Source organism: Calliphora vicina, chromosome 3 (assembly GCF_958450345.1).
Source record: "Calliphora vicina chromosome 3, idCalVici1.1, whole genome shotgun sequence".
NCBI lineage: Eukaryota > Metazoa > Arthropoda > Insecta > Diptera > Calliphoridae > Calliphora > Calliphora vicina.
The window spans coordinates 44,437,132-44,458,612 of record NC_088782.1 but is presented as its reverse complement, the minus strand read 5'-3'; the positions used below and the strand labels follow the sequence as shown (position 1 = coordinate 44,458,612).

Here is a 21,481-nt window from a genome sequence, read left to right as displayed (position 1 = left end):
GTCCGTCGCGGCTTAGCTGGGTAGAGCGCATCCAAAATGTCCAATTTTCCATGACTCTGGCGCATAAATCATGCTGAATTTGACCGATGTTATGTGTAATGTTGGCTTTGAGGGTCGCTGTGGTTTGTGGTTTATTCGCATAGACCTACGACTACCCCAAGAGAAACCCCACAAGAAAAAATCTAACGCGATATCGGTGGCCAGTTTACATTACCTCCCTGTGAGATGACCATGACCTCAAATCGCTCGTACAGATTCAGCGAACACAAGTCATTGTCTATGGTCGTTCACCTTCAGCTCCTGGGACAGTTGAATTTTGTAAGGGTGGACCCACGTCACAAAGTAAAAGTCTGCGAAAGGCCAAATTCTTGTGCGCGACTGCCTCGGATTCTCCTGCAAACTCTCACGGATAGCGGCGATGTTTTCGGCAGATACTGTGTTTCGTCATCGTACGACTGTTGATTCATTTCTTTTTAACCAAAATCAAATTTATCCTTCACACTTGGAATATTCCGTAAAACAAAGTGAATAAATGACGGCCAATTCGAAAGATGTAGCTTTAATGAGGAGTGAGATCGAAAAAATTTAACACAAATAAATTTGAATGTAAATTAACTTTGTTGTAATCACTATATCTTCCGTAAACTATTTCATTAAGAAGTTTATAGTGGTTTCTGTGAGCCTTCAATTTTGTTACCTAAGTCTGCATGCTAAACCTATCAGATTCTGTGATGAACAAATGGAAGGACCTTATATTCCTTCTTGATAGCTCTTCCTGACATGCTTCTAATCGAAAAGGTATTGTCTCCTGATCTTCCTTATATAAGGCTTCTACAGTAGTCATTGAATATTAGTGCAAATTTCATCGAGTATAAATCAGCGATGGAAACCGAAATTTTTGTTTGGAATCCAAATAATATTCGTTCTGCTAGCATTGTATCAGCAATAAAATATTTGAGCTCATTAGCCTATCTGTACTGAACATGTCTATATAGATTCTGCTGAAATAGAATTTTGCAATATGCAAGAGAAACGTTAAGAAAGTGGTGAAACATTTTACCTTTTTGACCTAATTATCTGCTAACTTTCCGAAACCCCAAATAACCTACATACAATATATCAACTATATTCTAAAACGGTCTGTCGTATTGTCATAATGTCGTAAAATATTTTTTTATAATTTATTTTTTTCAGCTTGCGACTTTTATTTGCGAACATGAAAAATAAATCGAAAAAATGCATTTTATGCAAATCAACGCTTAAATATATAAAATTTATCAAAAGATTAATAACAATTTAAACAAAAAAAACCCTCATTTCTGTTACTCAGACTTCATTACTTCATACTTATCATATTATTTCCATAATTTTTTACTAACAATATGTTATTGTATGTAAATAAAAGAGAAAGTAACAGTTATTAAGAACAAGAACAAATAAATTGTTTATCTCACACAAACCATTAAAAAACAACTAAAACGAATGGAGGTCATACCAAACCATTTAAATAAAAATCATATTATAACTGTTATTTTCAGTGATTTATTTTTATCACAAAAATATAAATCACAATTTGGGTTTTTTGGTATATGAACGAGTTATTTTCGATCTCTGGTTAAAACAAGTAAGAAAGCTATATTCGGCTTTGCCGAATCTTAGATACCCTTCCCCAAGTTATACTTAAAAAACCAAATTTAAATTTTTTTTTATAAAATAGTTTTTTTTAAATTTTTTCTTTTCGAAATTGTTTTTTAATTTTTTTTTAAAAAAAGTTTTTTCCAAATTTTTTTTTTTGAAAAATAATTTTTGATGAAAAAAAATTCGGGTTAAAATTTTTTTTTCCGATTTTGACCCATTGTAGTAGGTCCAACTTACTATTATAGCTTTATATACATCGTTGCAATGAACTTTAAAATATCTATCATTAGATATCCATATTCGAGGCTTTCCCGGCCGATTTTGTCGATTTTAAATAGCAGCCGAGCCGGAAGAATTCCCGATATACTGATATATGAATCATGTATGTAAGTTATTCGCGGGCTACGGAAAGTTGATTTCAACATACAGACGGACATAGCTATATCGACTTCGCTATCTATAACGATCCAGAATATATTTTATAAATTTGTGGGGTCGCAAATGAAAAATGTAGAAATTACAAACGGAATGACAAACATATATATATTTCCTTGCCACTCATGGTAAAGGGTATAAAAACATATGTGGGAGTTACTTTTTTCGGAGTAAAAAAGGTTCATCTACAATTGGGTCAACTTTTTATATTATATTTTACTTATTATTTTTATATGGTCACAATCGTATTCGAACATCTGGTCAAGTAATTCAAATAAGTCTAAATCGGTGCAAGAATCCACAAAATCCGCATACATCTAGTTATCTAATCATTTAATTAAAGTATTATTATCATTGACAATATCTGAGATTCCCGATAAATGCTATAAATGCGAGCAATTTTTAACTTATTCTCAAAGTTGAGGAAATTTAATTTTTCTTTGTTCGTTTAGTTGCGTTATTTTTACTACCCTTATATCTAATTTATTGTCATTGCTTAAAATATCTGTACATATTTTATAAAATAATCGAGAAAGTTTTAAATACATTTCAAAAAGTGAACTGGTCAAAATCATATTAAGTTCGTAATAAATTTAACCTAAGAGCCTGATTTGATACGGTTAACTTAATAAAATATGTATTCAAAAACTACACTTTGAAAAGCAGTATTCTAGATTAATTTCGAACTAAGTTAAAATCTTATTTTTTAGTAGTCTTATTTCAGTAAATCCCCAAGCAGTCTCACACATATTTCGCGATAGTAATGTTGAAATAAAAAATCTTATCTTAACATAATACTCGTATTGATATTTTTTATAGATCAATTTAAATTTAACAACAAACATTTTATATCAATTTAGCAAAATATAAACGAACCCCATTTCCCGCTGAAATGCAGTTTAACCTTTTTATCAATTTATTTTATTATCTCTAATTTATATCTTTATATATTTAACTATCAGGGGGTACTTTTAACTTAATCTATTAAATAATAAAGATTATTTAAAACCATATTAAGTCATAATCGTAATATTTAACTGAAAATTATTGAACTTTCTAAAATTTTGCTATAAATTAGCAAATCAATTTGAAATTAAACATAGTACTTTTGTTGAACTAAACTAAGTAACATCTCAATTTATAAAAATGGATGTAAGTATTAAAAAAATTAGGGATTTTTAAAGGATCGTTTATTTTAATTGTTATTGTTTATAAATTAAAGTTCGCCACCGCCTGTGAAAAAGCCAAGTCTTTCACCAAGACTCCCCCCAATGATGTCTTCTTGGAATTCTATGGTCTCTTCAAACAGGTCACCGCTGGTGATTGCAATGTCCAAAAGCCCAGTGCTGTTGACTTGAAGGGCTCTGCCAAATGGACTGCCTGGAATGCCAACAAAGGCATGAGCCAAGATGCTGCCAAGGCTGCCTATATTGCTGCTTACGAAAAATATGCTCCTCTATATGCTTAAGGCGTTTTAGAAGTTCTTGTCACAATTGATCCATCTCCCTCTTTTTATAATGTAAAATAAATTATTGTTAAATTAAATTAATAAATTTAATGATTATTGTTAAAACTAAATGGATTTTTAGAATAAGTAACGAATATTTTTTAAAGAAAAGCTTAATATTTCAGAGAGTAGAGTTCCTCAATCGTAAAGTACTGGAATTAAGGAAATGTTTTCTATTAGTTTTGATTATAAATGAATGTAAAATTTCCCTAATCAATCAAAATCAGACAAATTAAAGTTTTTAATACAAAGAAGTTATTGGACAATCCAACCAGACCAAAACATTAGAACATTCGAGAATGACTATCGCAAACGATTTGAAAAATATTCACCTTAATTCTCGAAGACTCGAGAACGATGACAAATCAGTAGCATTATCGATTGAGATTTGTTTCTTATGACAAATCAGTAGCATTATCGATTGAGATTTGTTTCTTATAACAAAAAACATTCGAGAATGGCTATCGCCAACGTTTAGAAAATTATTCCAGAAGGTTCGAGAACGATATCTATGACTTATCGTTAGCAATATCGATTGAGATTTGTTTTTATAACAAAAAAATCGTTATTTTAAAAATTCAATACAATTATCTTATCGAGAACCTTCATTCTTGATAGTTTTGGTTCGAGAATTATTCGCTTTTGCAAAGTTTCGTAAATTTTCGATTGTTTGTTCCGATGGAATTGAGTTCTTCTTTAGTATATGTCAATACTCTTAGGGCAATGATACACGTTCAATATATATTGTGATATTTGGATCGCGATCCATTGTAATGAAACACGCAAAATTAGGTTATTCTGCTATTTGGATCGCGATCCATCCATCAATAAATAACGCGATACTGCATCGCGGTCAATATATATTGAACGTTTAGTGCCCTTACTGGATTTCTGAATCGTCAACCTTCTATACAAATTAGACAGTTATAGGATCTGCGGACAATAATAATCAATTTAACAGCTTTGTTGCTCAAACAAATTAAATTTGTTAGAGGATTAAAGCTCCATAGACTAAGAAAGACTTTCATCTCTAGATTTAATAATTTATTTACCAGAAAAACTTTATTTCCCCTACCTTACATTTTATTAACCTATTTAAACTTGTTTTTTTTTTATTAATATTCCTTCCAGATCCTCTAGTGTCGATCAGGAAATCAAAAAACCCGAACCTAAAAAATCCGAAAACGAATTGCAATGGGAAGAATTGGTGCGCAACATGTCACGACCTCTCAATTTGTGTGATCTTGACTTTACCGATCTGAATTCCGAAGATGAAAAGGACATCCTAACACCAAGAGGCTTTGGGCGTGGCATACCACCTCCGCCACCACCCATTGGCGGTGTAGCACTACCACCACCCATGATGCCTGCACATTTAGTGTGCCCACCGCCCATGTCCATGTCAAATACCAGTAATGGCAGTGGTGCCCTCATACCACCACCCATGTTCAGCTATAGTGGCTATGGCAATGCCAGTCTAACCAATAGTTTTAATAGTTCAATGAATGGTTCCGTTAATGGTGATATGAGTAGTATGAATACTATAAAGAAAAATAAGAAGACGGTAAAGTATTTAGCTGGGAAATTATATTCAAATGGGTTTTATTTTGTAATAATTAATTCCAGGTCAAACTCTTTTGGAAAGAGGTTAGAGAGGATCTAATACCCATGAGTGTGGGCAAAACCATATGGGATGAATTGCCGGCCGCCAATGTAGATACACAAAAATTGGAACATTTGTTCGAGTCCAGAGCCAAAGATTTAATGACAAAGGTATGTATTGTTCCTGTTTTTTTAACTATTATTACAATGCTAATTCAAGGGCTGTGCGATATATGCAAAGAGAGCCTTTTAGTAATGTTGAGTTTAACTTTAGAGATTTACTAAACTGCTAATACAAGACATTGGATTTTTTATTTCTAAAAAACTGGTCAATGTATTTACGCTTTTTAGGTCTAGTTTAACATTTAACTTATGACGTGAACATTTTTGACATAGTCACAGATGTGGTGTAAATTTTACACCTTATAATTTTTGCAAAAAACTTTACTTTAAAAAACATTTTTTCGTTAATATTTGCTTTTCAAAAATAAAAAAAGAAAGCAAAATGTTATTTGAAACAAAAATCCGGGCACTTTATTTCGCAAGCCTTTTTGATAAAACTTTAAAAAAAATGAAGAGAGGGTGTAAAATTTACCATCACCTCATAAGTTAAAGGTTATGTTTATTGTTAATTTTTAGTTACTTGAGTAAATTTGAAATCTAAGTTTAGTTAAATGCACTTAACAGCATTAATAGACAACAATTTATAAGGATTTCTTTAATGACATTTTCTTATTATGGTTGGCATCATTTTGATTTTGTTTAATAACTAAAATGGCTGTCCTAATCTTGAATCATAACATCATGAATTTTATTTAACCATTGTTGGTTTTGCTATTGACAGACATTGGCCGAAGATCTTCGGAACATTCCGATAGGTAGAAGGTTAAAGTTTAAAAAAACTGTGAAATATTATGCATGATTTCGGTTTAATGAAAGTTTAAGTAAACAGTTAAACCACGTTTTAAATCTAATAAGAGATTATATGAGCTGTCAAACTATATTAAAATTGTTCCTTTTATTTTCTCTAAAAAGAGGGATAATCCTTGAGAAGATACCCAAAGTATTGCCATTGTTGGATTATTGTTATTATTTGCGAGGATTCACTCACTACGATCCATATGATCTTTTGTGCAGCCTTAAAGGCAGTCACTGTAGATTAACCAGGTTGATAAGCAAACTGGAAACGATGTATTGGATTCATCAAAAGATAGGTATACATAACTATAGAGTAGTTTCTCCATCGTTTTGAAGACAAACGTGCTGAGACTAGTAGCTAAGATTTACCCCCAGCCTTTGTTATAAATACCAGTTTAACCTCACTCCAAGTCATTGGTCACGTGACAAGCCAGCAGACAAGATTTGAAGATTCTCCACAGTTGAGGGATAATAATGCCACATCTTTGTTGTAGAAAGCATGGATAAATGCCATCTGTTCCTGGGGATTTGAATGGGCTAAATTTAGATATCGCCCACTTTACCCGATCTAAAAGATTCTACCTACCAAACGGCGATTACTTTTGGATATTGAGGGATCCCATGTATGAATCCGAATTGGATTGTAAGACATTGAACTAGGAAAGTGAGTATCCAGGAGAAGTTTTCAGGTCTCCTGCGGTGATTCAGTGTACGTACCATCTGGACGATCCCGAGATAAGGATTTTCTGTAGCCGAATAGATTCCGGGAGATTATCAATTTTCTCGCAAATATTCTCTTTGATATCATGATTTCCCTATTGTATTCAGTGAGAGCCATTTTTTAGGTGATCCAGTCACCTGTATGTTTGGCTCTTTTGAATTGTCGTCTTGCCTATGGCCTTCGTTTCTCAAGACCATTGTGCTACAAGGGTACATTCCTCTTCGGCCTCCTTGACTTTAACTGACAACTGGATTCGAAGGCATTACGAATGTTTGAACTTAATTCATTGGCCTCAAAATCAATTTCCATTGCGCCAAATATTGAGCTGCTATTGAAATTTTCAGTATTGTCTAAGTGAAAGCGAAAAAGTTCCCAATTTTACCAGTTTAGAAACCTCTGATGAAGGCGCTATTACATCATAGCCTTTCAGGTAGGTAGAGGCAATGATTACTTCGTGTTCTCGATTGCAGGAGATCTCCAAGTGGGAATTCTAGAATAGGTAAATATGTTAGAGTTCCGCTCTGGGCCTAATCGCGTTTGTATGGTAAATTAGCATGTCATGATCACAATGGAGTCCCTTTAATACCCCTGAGTTGATTAATAGTTCTTGGATAAAACAGATATCCAGTAGGTATTTGCTGATCCTACGGGATATCTAACCAGACGCTGCCTTGGCGTGGTGAAGGTTCACCTGTAGGAACTTCAAGTGCCTCTTGGCTTTATTTCTGTTGCGGTCGGAAACATTAGTGTTTCCTGGACCGCCCGCCATCTTCCCACTGCGGTTGGTGCTATGGAATGCTGCTGGAGAATTGGTGGGCTCATCAGAGGACTTTTTGTGGACAATATTGTCCACATTGTCTTGACGAACCGCACCCGTTGAATTGTGTATGTCCATATTTTGCGTGTCGGTCTTGGTGTACCAGTACAAGAATATTGGTCTATTTGCATTTTAAGACTTTTAATTTCATCCGTGCTAGACGATGTCTATCTTGGTCTGTCACTCACTTTTATCCTTGCCATTGTTGGATTTGCCATAGCCAAATTTATTATTCTTCAAATCTATACCAAGAGTTCATCATAGTTTTGTCATCTACAGATGTTTTTAAAATCCCAATAGCCTATAGTAAGTAAAGCGAGTATCGGAAACGATATAAAAGATAACGATACTTTCTACAACTTGAAATAAAGTAAGGTACAGTGAGCCCCAAAAGTGAGTAAACACCAGTGAATTTTTTGATTTTTTTAAATCTTAAATCTTTTTTTTTCAGAACCGAATAAATTATTCAACTCAATCTCCAACAAACCGAAACTTTTAAATTTTAATCGATGGATAGATTTTAAGGTTTTTATTATCTTAAAAAAAATCAAATAATTTTTGGTGTTTAATCACTTTTGAGGCTCACTGTACATATAGGTTATTTTTTAATGTTTTTAATTCAAAGTAATTTATATCGAAAACAAACTTAACTCTCTTCTATTATTGTTGTAGCGGTTTCAATGTTGTCGTATGTTCATTACTGCTCATTCCAATTTATTAGAAACCGAACATTTTAAATTCGAATCTCTAATTGTATCAACTTGTTTATAACGTTTTCTTCAAAAACGTTTAGTTTAAGCTAAACATTAGGAAAAGGATAAAAGAAAAATTTAAAATTAATTTTACTTATTATTTTCCCCCTCCCCCAAATGGTTAACCTGGATCCGTTCCTGGTTTAACAAAACTAGAATAGATATAGTATATTTTAAATTTTTGTATTATAATTAGTTTTTCCCGTAATATATTACCACTCCAATTTTATAATTTACTGATAGCTTTATATAAAAATTATAATTTTATAACTTAGTGAAAAGTACCCGAATTATTTTAGGACCCTTTTAAAACCCTTTTTTGGTTTAGCTACCTTTATACCCTAATATCGCACAGCCCAATTTTGAATACATTAATTTTGATTGCTTAGATTACGAAAAACAATGACTAATTTTAAAATGTTATTTGTTAACAAATTCGGCCTAAGGTTTCTATATTAAAAAATAATAATTAAAATTGTACCCAGCATAATTACATGTACCAATAGAGAAGATGTTAATCTACTCAATTTATTAGTGTTATTGCATCGTTAGCCCCGGTCTATACTTGACAAATATTTATCATAACAATAAATGACGTTTATTGTCAAGATAAAGTTGTCTGAGCACAATCAGTTTCAATTTTGTCATAACGAAGCAACAATACTAACAAATGGAGACTATACCTGATAATTTTTTATCTTGACAACCATTTTGACGTTTATCAAGACAAACATTTATCAGATGTAGACATAGGGAACCCTTATGACAAAATTGTTAGTGTTTCAACACAGACAACTTTGTCTTGACAACAAACGTCATTAATTGTTATGATAAATATTTGTCAAGTATAGACGGGGGGTTATATAGACATAAATGTTTGGTCTAGTTTGGTCTAGTGATTTTCCATTTTCTGAATATAACCGGCAACTGTATTTATAAAATACAGTAGTACTGAATGATTAGTACTGAAATAGTTTATATATTTATGGTACATAAAATTATGCTGGCTATTATTTTAATATAAACTTAAATTCAATTTAAATTTATAACTGTAAAATAAAATTTTCCAAAATATTAATGTATTCTTTTTTCTGTATTTTTTTTTATATATATTTTTATTTGTGCCTACCAACGGAATGTTTCTATGTTTATTATTTATGATTCTTAAAATATTTTCAAATCAATCTTCCAAAATAATAATAATAATATTCAATTCAATATTATTTTTGTTAAATGTTTTTTATTCTAAAAACTCCTTTAGGAGGTGAGTGCATTTTCAAATACCAAAAAAAAAAAAATCAAATATAATAAATTCATAATGTCTGTTTTTTAAATGTTTTAATGTACAATACAATATACTATTGGTGTTGGTTTTATGATTGACTACAATATATTAGCACCTAAACACAAACTATTTTGCACTTGGTTATTTGTTTTTGAGTATTTTTTTTAAAAAAGAAAACTTATGTAGAAATAAGAAACTTATAAAAAGTTAAAAATTTGTTTACTCAAAACTTAGATAAAACATAATTGATTCAAGAACACAAATAATAAATTAAATTTATCATTTATTAAAATTATATACAATCATTTTTATTTAAGCTGTTAAAACAGAAGTTAAATTAGAATCGAACGAAATTAGCATTCAAATAAATTTGAATAATTTATAAAGTTTATAATCTATTGTTTGTGTTATTGAATCAATTTATTTTAAAGGTTATCTATTTTTGAGAAAAGTGGTCTTCAGAAAATATTTGACATTTCAGAAGTCTTCTTTTCACAAATAGCTACCTTAAATTTAGTTTATAGTTGAGTTAATATAAACAGGACATTGTTTTTGTCTTCTTTAATTTTATTTGTTATTTGTTTGTGTTTTTTATTGTTCATAGTGTGTTTAATTTTACTTAAATGTTATTTGTTTAATTTAATTATCATAGTTCTTATAAACTACACACAACTTCTTAAACTCTTCTTAAACATACAAATTCAAACATATCATTATCAAATTTTAATGAAAAATATGAAATACAACAAGTACACAGAAAAAACTATTTCTTAAACCGTTTCAATTCAAATATTTGTCACATATTGAACTGGTTTCAATTATTTCATAATTAAATCAAGTATTCATTTGCTCAAAAACAAAATTTCTTGATATTTTCTATTGAATTTTGAGTTTTGAATTTGATTATTTTGACAATTGAATATACAATTTTCGTTATTGGTTGAATTTCAAATAAAAAAATTATTGAATAGATCATTTTCGTAATTGAAACACACATTTTTGTTATTTTTTGTGTTTCAATTACGAAAATTATCTATTCAATAATTTTTCTATTTGAAATTCAACCAATAACGAAAATTGTATATTCAATTGTCAAAATAATCAAATTCAAAACTCAAAATTCAATAGAAAATATCAAGAAATTTTGTTTTTGAGCAAATGAATGCTTGATTTAATTATGAAATAATTGAAACCAGTTCAATATGGGATAAATGTTTGAATTGAAATATAATTTTTTCTGTGTAGGAGTGTTATATTCGGCTGTGCCGAAATCTTGTACATACCCACCATCAATATATAGTTTTGGCCTTCTATGAGGGGACTTGAATCAGTTATGCTCCGAATTGTACAGACTTTGATAGAGTGATTAATTTCTTAAAACTTTAAATGACTTACATATGTCGAAATTTATGTTAATATCATTATAAATAAATTATTTTTAGACAATAAAATATTTGTCTGATTTATACATCATATGGGGCATAGGGTTAACTGTGGAGCGATCCTCACAAAAGTGGGGTAGAAAGATTTAAGTTCATATAAAACTTGTTTATGTCCAATTTAAGCACGGTATTAATTTTTATAAGACAATTATGAACGTTCAAGTTATTTTCTGGGGGGACCACGTATGGGGACTAGAACCAAATATTGCCCGATTGTCGCCATACTTTGCTGTATAATTTCAGAGTACTTAGAACTAATTTGTGCAAATTAGATTGCTGCATAATTAATATATTTATGATTGCTCAAACTGTACTCCTGGGGGACATTTGTATGGGGGCTAGGTGAAATCATGTTCAATACCAACAAACCTTATCAACAGAGAGTATTTATGGAAAATTTCAACCCTTTGGCCGCTATCGTGTTTTCAACAGACAGACGGACAGACGGACAGACGGAAGGACAGACAGACGGACAAAGCTAGATAGTCGTAGAATCTTATGAGGACCCGGAATATATATACTATGTGGGTTTGCAACAAATATTTTGCTGTGTTACAAACGGAATGACAAAATCAATAAAACCCCCTTATTATTTGATGGTGGGTATAAAAATACTCTTTCATAGTGTTTACACCAAAGAATAATGTTTAACATTCAGAAGTGTCATAGGTAGGGTTCCTAATTTGTACTGATTATAGTGCTGAATGCCCAAATGTAGTGACGATGATTTCAATAAATGTGTATGTATTACTTTTTATTATTGTTAATGCCAAAAGTCGAATCATTCTTTTAGCCTTAATATAAAAGATGAGCAAAGTTTTACCCCTTTGTTTTAATCTATATAGAAGCTGAATGTTACGAAAAGCATGCTATCTCTTTCAACATGTCCAAAATGTGGTTTCCGTTTTAAACTTAAGATATTTTACTCCCTTGTTCTGTTATCACTCCTACAGAAAGGTAATCTTTATTGAAAAGAATCCAATAAATTATCCTCATGAAATGATTTCCTATTGGGTTTGTTTCATGAGCAAAATAAAATAAGCTTATTTATTTTGTTTATCGGTTCCGAGAATAATTATAATTTCCGACCAGATTCCTGAAAGAAACTTTTTGGGATGCACCTTTAAGAATTTTGTTCCGAATTGAGTGATAAGTTTCTGTTGTAAGTTAATGCTTACAAATTAACTTAAAATCTATTAAATTTTTCAGTCTGATGGAAACCCTCACTTTTAAATTCCGATTTGGAATCACCTAATTCATGAAATTTCTTTTCATGTGCGAGTTGTGAAATGTTGGAACATTTTACCCCAATCTCTTAGATGGTTTGACTTACATCTTAACACATTCAAGAAAAAAATTTAGTTGAGGTGCAAATAATTCTGATATATAAATCGTAGTTCTTCTGGCAATAAATCACAACGAAATAATTTGGAATTTAAACTGGTAGAAAATCAGACTTTTCTTCGTCAAATACTGTAGTTTTTGCTTCAAATATTGTAATTTCGAATCTCTCCAACAGCTGTATAAAATATTAACGTTAATAGTTTTACCCTTTATAAGTTATTCAATGTTAATGACACCAAATGTATGAAAAAAAAACTATCACCAGAAACTTGTCGGAATTGGCCTTCTTTGGTGCAATCTATCTACTCATTGCGTGGATAACTTTTTGATTTAAGTTGTGCCTTAATACCACTAAGAACGGATTCTTTTCATAACACTATCACGAATTACGACTTATGCCTGGAGATAGCCTTGTCCAAGAACTGCCAAATCTCCTTTATTTAGGAAGCCGGAACTCTCGAATACAACTTATACACAGAGAAAACAAATTCTTAATAGCAACCGAATTTTTTGCCAATCCAATGATTCAGTTGCACACATATAATTTTTCGATTCTAACAACAGAAAATCAGTGGATAAAGAAGAATTTCGGTTGAAGCAACCAAACTTCTGTTACCACTTCTAAAATTTTGTAGCCACAACTGTAAAATTCGGTCACTAAGGCAGAATCATTCGATTGGCAACAAATTCGGTTGCTATTACGAATCTGTTTTCTCTGTGTAAGTTTTATGTTCTCCACCAAATTCCAAAATTGAGTTTTATTTGGTATCTAGCTCGTTTCACGTAACATGTCATGAATTCGCTTAATTGAGATCCCTACACCTAAGCCACCTCACACATCTTCATTATCCGATCATCTAATACCATTACATGAATTTTATCGGCAATTTCTGTCGGAAAGAATTCACTCTCTTCCATTTTCGTTGAAATTCACGAGGTTGTCTACTTTTAAAGTCTCTACTTTGAGCATTTCACATCCTACATTTGATTTTAACTGGGTTTGCCCATCGAATTGCGTTACTGAAAAAATTTTAATACCATTATTACATAAATAGTAAAAACTTAAACAAAAATAATTTTTTCACAGAAGTTAAAATATCAGGCGGCAGCACGAGGAAATCAAGCGAATTAATTTATAATTTATATATATGGAGTTTGACATTCACATGAGCACACGTTTGTGCAGATGTTTGTAACGCCCAAAAAATTGTAAAAGTAAAAATTGTCTAACGCCCACCTTAAAGTATACCGATCGACTTAGAATCACTTTCTGAGTCGATTAAACGATGTTCGTCCGTCTGACTGGTTGGCTGGCTGTACATGTCGCAATTTTGAAGATATTTCGATCAAATTTGGTACATATAATTTTTTCGGCCCAAGGACGAAGCCTATTGAAACTGGATGAAATCGGTCCATTATTTCACCTAGCCCCCATACAAATGTCCTCTCGAAATTGGACTTTATCGGTCATAAATGTTTAATTTATATATGTATCTACACAAATTTCGCTCCAAATAAGTTTCATATATACAAAATTCATGTAACCAAATTTTGTTACGATCGGTCCATAATTAGTCATAGCTCCCATATAGATTCGCTTCCGAAAATCACTTAAACTTGCATAAATCTCCTAACAATTTTGGTATATACACAAAATTCAACAGATATAACTTTCATTAAGACATAAGTCACACGACCTAATTTCAAGGTGATCGGTCCATAATTGGTCATAGCTCCCATATAAGGCCCACTTCCGGAAATCACTCAAAAATATAAATTATTGATATTTTAAAAGAAAAATGTTTTTGCTCTTTTACTTAGTGTAGGGTATTATATGGTCGGGCTTGACCGACCATACTTTCTTACTTGTTATCTATGGAGTTTGACAGCTGTACTAAAAATTAGCTGTGGTCAGGTTTTGAGGCCAGCATGTATAAATATGGCTTGTTGCAAATTTGACTACCTATTTAGAATTTTTGGAAATTTTATTTATAAAAATCAAATTACCATTATTAATAATAACCAAATTGTCATTAAAATATCGTTCTTTTACCGTATTGGTTCCGAATCGATTGTTAAGTACCATCGAAGGGTTAATTTAGTTCATCTTATATTCTTCTATTGCCCCTTTAAATAGGTAGGGGGAAATTTAAGTATTGATCAATGCACTCTAATATTCTATACTATAAATCTTAATCGCAATGGTGGCGGTTATTAATATATCGTTACCTTAATATAGAAAGGCCCTAAGTCGTGTTTTTTTTTGAGTCGAGATTTTTTGGTTAAATATGATAATCTTGGCTTACAAAAAACACGAGTTAGTTAGAGAAAGCTATATTAAGGTAACGCTATATTCTTTATAGTTACATTCACTTACATTTATTCCAATAATTTTCTAAAGTTTTTTCTCTTCCCGGTTTTGGTTACATTTCGTTTTTCACTACTCAACAAAATACAACTCTTTTTTCAACATTTACACTTTAGTATTTTACAAAATCACATAATGCTATAATGTTTATTATTTATTTTCTACCAACTGCTTTAAATCCATTTAAATTCATCCCTAAATACACCAATTAAAAACGAAACTTTATTATACAACAATTTTAAATTACAACTTACAGAAACAACAAGAAATGAATAAAAGCAAAGAAGTCATTGTGCTCGATCATAAAAGATCGAATGCCATCAATATTGCAATGACAAAACTGCCACCACCCAGAGCTATTAAGGCGGCCATCTTAAAAATGGATGCCACCGTGGTGACTAGAGAGGGTATTGATAAATTGTTGAATATGTTACCCACCGATGAGGAGAAGGGTAAAATTCAAGAAGCTCAGGTAAGTTGATTTATACTGGAATAGAATTTCATATTTGGAATGAATTTAAATCAAAAGTGTTTCAATATTTTTTTAAAACTTTAATTTAAAAAAATGTTTTGTATTTTCTAGATGGCTAGTCCTGAGTTACCTTTGGGCAGTGCTGAACAATTTTTATTAACATTGGCCTCAATCTCCGAATTGGCAGCTAGATTAAGATTATGGGCATTCCGTTTAGATTTTGATAACAGTGAGGTAAGTTGAAGTATTTTGTTTTAAAATTAATTTCTAAACAGATCAAAGGTTCGAAAGACTTACATAATTCTTAATACAATTTTCAAAATCACTTTCGACATCGTAGAACAGGCAGTAAGTTCTACGATGTCGAAAGAGAAATGAGTCGAAACAATTTGTATGAAAAACACTCAGCTTTTTAAAATTCTTTCGAATAGTTTTCATACAAATTTGTTCGAATCATTTTGAACAAATTTCTTATAATTTTTCAATTATAAGAAATTTTCATGATTCAGGATCATTTCCAGAATTGAAAATTTATCGCTATTTTGACTTTAGTGTCAAGAATGGTCTCTGACGATTTTTGTTTTGAATATGATGATCTTTTAAAGATTATTTTGGTGCTACACCATTTCCAATTCTATTCCGAAAGTTTTCAATTGTATTTCAGCATCTCTTGATAAACTTTAAAATGGTGATTTGGTACTTCATCATCTTCAATTGTATTTCGAATTTTTCCAATTGTATTTTAGAAGTTTCCAGTTGTAATTTAGAATCAACCCAGTAAAAAGATATTTCTTATCATATTTTTAATTTTTGGAGGATATTTTTCCAAAAATAATTTATAATAGTTGTATTTCAGTGAGTATTTCATTAATTTTGCTTATTTTTGATGATTTACAGAAAGAAATTGCTGAACCTTTAATGGACTTGAAACAGGGCATTGAAATTCTTAAAAACAACAGAACATTCAAATGTATTTTGTCCACCCTACTATCGGTGGGTATCTTTTTAAATGGTGCTCCCGTTAAGGGCTTCCAAATAGAGTATTTATCTAAGGTTGGTAAACATTTTATTATACTTTAAACTTTTGCTAATGAGAAATTATGTTAAATTTTATTTTACAGGTTCCCGAAGTTAAGGATACAGTTCATAAACATTCTTTGTTGCATCATCTGTGTCACATGGTTATGGAGTCGGGTAACGAAACTACCGATTTATATTCCGAAATTGGTCCCATTACCAGAGCCTCCAAAGCAGACTTTAATGATTTGGCCCATAATCTGGCTCAATTAGAGCATGAGTGCAAAGCTTCCTGGGATCGTTTAAAGTTAATAGCCAAACATGATTGTCCACCTCAGTTGAAACAAAAATTGGTGGACTTTTTGGCCGATTGTGCAGAGAGAATTATTATTTTACAGATGGTGCATCGCCGAATTATGATTAGGTGAGTTTGTTTTTGGAGTGGGAAATAATTTTAAATTGTATTAATTAAATTTGTTTTATTGCAGATACCGCAAATTTTTATTGTGGTTGGGTGTGCCTCAACACAGTGTGGCCGATTCGCGGCCCAATGAATTCTGTCGCATTGTTTCCGAATTTGCTTTGGAATATCGCACCACCAGGGAGAGAGTTCAGCAGCAAATCGAAAAGAAGGCCAATCATAGAGAAAGAAATAAGACTAGAGGCAAATTGATTGTGGATATTGCCAAATTTAAAACCAAAGAAGATAAACAAGATGCTGAATTGAAGTAAGTGGGAACACTAAAGTTATTAAATAAGGCAAACACTAACTGCCAGTACTTCGATGTTTTTAAAATTTTTCATATTATGTCGACTAAATTTTCTTTCAAAATCGAGGAACTGGAAGTTAAAAATATTGAAAATTTAATATAGATCGGAAACTCTGTTGCCAAGGACCTAACTCAGTTGTCAAAAACATAAGTTGTGCCAATGTATCACACATACGAGTGTTGTTTTGGTTTTCACATAGTTTTTTTTGTAATGCATGCTTTCCAATAAGGTTTATGACAACTGAGTTAGGTCTTTGACAGGAAAGTTTCCGCTCTATGTTTCAAAACACTTTACATATAGAGAAATCAGAAACTTTACAAATTTGTATGAAATTTACTCAGTTTTCAATAAGTTTTAAGAGTTTTTCATAAAAAAAATAATTAAAATTGTTTTATGATTTTCCTTATTTAAATTTTATTTTCCAGATCCCTATTGGGCACACCCACCGTGGATACACCCGATGGTACTTTAACCTGGCGTCGTCGACGTGCCGAAAACTTACGTTCACCGATTTTGCGTCAAAGCGAGGAGAATTTCACCGATGGTGATGATGAAATCTTAGAGTCTTTAGTTAAAACCGCCACCAAAGCCCCCGGCACTAGAACCACACCCAGAGAACGTAAACGTACACGTCATGCTGATAGAAAATCATGTAAGTTTTATAATTTATTGACTTTTTTTAAAACATTACAAATATTTTGAACTTGGGTGATGGTTTAAATTAAATATTTTTCATTTATTTTTTATTTTTACCTCACTTTAGGTTTTAATTTTTACAATACACAACACTCTCAAGATTAGTAGAAGTATAATAAAACATTTATACAAAAATAAACAAAATTTTCGACTAAAAATTTTCAAAAATAAAAGAAAAATGTAAATTTTTTTGTGTTACTAGATTTAGTCACAGCAGGAAAGAGATTTGAAACAAGTTTTCTGATAAAGAATAATTAAAATTAAATAATTATTAAACCAAAGATTCGAATGAATTAGTTCTTAATTGAATTTTCAAAATAAAATTAAATTTGATCACTTAATCATTCCGTTAATGAATTCATTACGAATTAATTCATAGGCTTAATTCCTTAGTACTTCAAACGTATTCATTCCTGTGAGAATTCATTCTTTAAAGAATTAATACCTTATTGAAACACTCCAGGTTTTTTTAATTCAAATTCATTGCAAAATAGCTTTATAAAAATTGAATGTAAATAAAATATTTCCGTCCAATTTTTATTAAATTTGAATTAACAAAAATTGAATCCTTCAAAGGTTGAATGAAATTTATTATGAATTTATTCAACAATGAATGAATTCTTTTTAATTAAAACCTTTGAATGAAGCCAAATAATTTGTTTTGTTGGGAATAGTTTTATGGAATGAATTTTCTGAAATTTATAATTCTGAATTAAGCTAAATTTAATTCGAACATTTTCAAAATTTAATTATTTAATTTCAAAACGAAATTTCAAATAATACATTACACCAAACCTTAAAAGTATTGGTAAATGACTGACTGGCTTTGCAATAATAAAATTTTTTTCAATAAATTTTAAATCGGTATTCAGAACTTTGATAATTTGATTCTCTATTCTGAATATTATCAATTTATTTACTTTTCCAGATCCTAATACATTATATGTAATATCAATTTAATGATTTCTTGACTTTTATTTGTCTGTTTTATTTAAAACCTGTATTGGTTGCTATTCAAAATAAAGCCAATTCGATTAAGAACTTGAAATACTTTCAAAATCCGTTTGAAAAAAACTATTTTTCCTGCTGTGATAACTATTCTCTAATTATTTGTCAATTTAACTATAACTTTAATCAAATTACCACCATTTCATTACAATATGTGGTTATTTTATGCCATAACGATATTTTGACACAAATTGTTTTAACTGACAAAAAGTATCGTTTTGAAAAATCCTAACCAGATATTGAGCAAATGGCTTACAGTGTTTTTATTTAAATTTCTTTAATTAAGTATTAATTTTTCTTAACCTTTTTTGTATTTAATTTTTTTAATTTGTTTTCTATTTTTTTATTTCCTTTTCATTTCACAACATTGGCTTCAATATCCATTGGTTACTATCTCTCTCTCACTCCTTTTTAAACTGACAAATTTAAATTTGGTCTATATTTTCGTTTTAATGAAAATTTCATCATTGTATTAAAAAAAACTAAAATTCATACTACTAATACCAAAACATCTCCATTAAATAAACTCCCTTGACCCCCCTAAAAACCAATTGGAAAATTCATTTAAATGAAGTGAAGCGTTCACGTACCCGCGAAGGATTTACAGTTGAAAGAGTTCCATCGCCATAGATTTTTAGAGCGTGATACATAAATATTTCGTCTCAATTATTCATAAACACTATATTAATTTAGTTTATTTTTTAATGGTTAGTGGATTTTGTTTTTATACTCTATATTTTTTTATATTTTTATATTACTGATTGATTTTTGTTGCAATTTTTTTGCTTTTAAATTACTAAAATTTTGCATGAACTGTTTAATGTTTTTAATTTTTGCAATTTTTTCTATGTGAAAAAAAATATTGGTTTGATTTTGTTTGAGTTTTAATTTGATTTTAACATTTTATTATTTAAGGCATGTAAATTGTTGTGAACTCTTTTAAGGATAACAGCATCAATCAGAGAAGTTGATACAATCGTACTTTTTGTTGATACTATTTCATGTTCAAAAGTACTTCCTCTACTCATTTGATACTTTCAGAAATAAATTCTAAAGAATTACTTACTGCTAAAGTATAACAGTGTTTTCTATAGAAAATTTTGTTTATAACAATATTTTCAATAGAAAATCTTGTGTATAATGGTAGTTTCTAATGAAAATATTGTGTGTAAAAGCATTTTCTATAGAAAATACTGTGTATAACAGTTTCTTCTACAGAAAATACTGTGTATAACAGCTTCTTCTACAGAAAATACTGTGTATAACAGTTTCTTCTACAGAAAATACTGTGTATAACAGTTTCTTCTACAAAAAATATTGTGTATAACAGTTTTTTCTATAGAAAATACTGTGTATAACAGTTTTTTCTATAGAAAATACTGTGTATAACAGTTTTTTCTATAGAAAATACTGTGTATAACAGTTTTTTCTATAGAAAATACTGTGTATAACAGTTTTTTCTATAGAAAATACTGTGTATAACAGTTTTTTCTATAGAAAATACTGTTTTTTCTATAGAAAATACTGTGTATAACAGTTTTTTCTATAGAAAATACTGTGTATAACAGTTTTTTCTATAGAAAATACTGTGTATAACAGTTTTTTCTACAGAAAATACTGTGTATAACAGTTTTTTCTACAGAAAATACTGTGTATAACAGTTTTTTCTACAGAAAATACTGTGTATAACAGTTTTTTCTATAGAAAAACACAGTATTTAACAGTTTTTTCTATAGAAAATACTGTGTATAACAGTTTTTTCTATAGAAAAACACAGTATTTAACAGTTTTTTCTATAGAAAAACACAGTATTTAACAGTTTTTTCTATAGAAAAACACAGTATTTAACAGTTTTTTCTATAGAAAATACTGTGTATAACAGTTTTTTCTATAGAAAATACTGTGTATAACAGTTTTTTCTATAGAAAATACTGTGTATAACAGTTTTTTCTATAGAAAATACTGTGTATAACAGTTTTTTCTATAGAAAATACTGTGTATAACAATTTTTTCTATAGAAAATACTGTGTATAACAGTTTTTTCTATAGAAAATACTGTGTATAACAGTTTTTTCTATAGAAAATACTGTGTATAACAGTTTTTTCTAATGAAAGCCTTGTGTATAACAGTTTTTTCTATAGAAAATACTGTGTATAACAGTTTTTTCTAATGAACGCCTTGTGTATAACAGTTTTTTCTATAGAAAATATTGTGTATAACAATATTTTCTATATAAATGTTTCTGTATAACAATATTTTCCACAGAAATGTGTGTGTATAACAGTTTTTCCTGTAGAAATGTTTGTGTATAACAGTTTTTTCTATAGAAAATATTGTGTATGACAGTATTTTCTATAGAAAATCTTGTGTATAAGTGTATTTTCTTTAGAGAATCTTATGTATAACAGTATTTTCTTTAGAGAATCTTATGTATAACAGTATTTTCTATAGAAAATCGTGGGTATAACAGTATTTTCTATAGAAAATCTTGAGTATAACAGTTTTTTCTGTAGAAATGTTTGTGTATAACAGTTTTTTCTATTGAAAATCTTGTGTATAAGTGCATTTTCTTTAGAAAATCTTGTGTATAAGTGTATTTTCTTTAGAGTATCTTATGTATAACAGTATTTTCTATAGAAAATCGTGGGTATAACAGTATTTTCTATAGAAAATCATGAGTATAACAG

At 30.0% G+C, this 21,481-nt stretch overlaps 2 protein-coding genes across 2 annotated transcripts in view; both read left to right on the top strand.

Moving 5' to 3' along the window:
- Fhos (Formin homology 2 domain containing) overlaps positions 1-21,481 on the top strand; it is a 220,134-nt gene that overhangs the window by 197,257 nt on the left and 1,396 nt on the right. The window contains exons 15-23 of the mRNA XM_065505007.1: positions 4,712-5,144; positions 5,207-5,353; positions 15,086-15,301; positions 15,413-15,535; positions 16,199-16,354; positions 16,423-16,742; positions 16,807-17,046; positions 17,515-17,741; positions 19,368-19,500. Coding sequence (XP_065361079.1) covers positions 4,712-5,144; positions 5,207-5,353; positions 15,086-15,301; positions 15,413-15,535; positions 16,199-16,354; positions 16,423-16,742; positions 16,807-17,046; positions 17,515-17,741; positions 19,368-19,423 — 1,918 coding nt within the window. The 3' untranslated portion in view covers positions 19,424-19,500. The remainder of the gene's footprint in view (positions 1-4,711; positions 5,145-5,206; positions 5,354-15,085; positions 15,302-15,412; positions 15,536-16,198; positions 16,355-16,422; positions 16,743-16,806; positions 17,047-17,514; positions 17,742-19,367; positions 19,501-21,481) is intronic.
- Positions 3,123-3,651, top strand: LOC135954773 (acyl-CoA-binding protein-like). Its single transcript, XM_065505003.1, has 2 exons — positions 3,123-3,225; positions 3,296-3,651. Exons 1-2 carry the CDS (start codon positions 3,220-3,222, stop codon positions 3,539-3,541), a joined length of 252 nt encoding a protein of 83 aa, XP_065361075.1. The 5' UTR covers positions 3,123-3,219; the 3' UTR covers positions 3,542-3,651.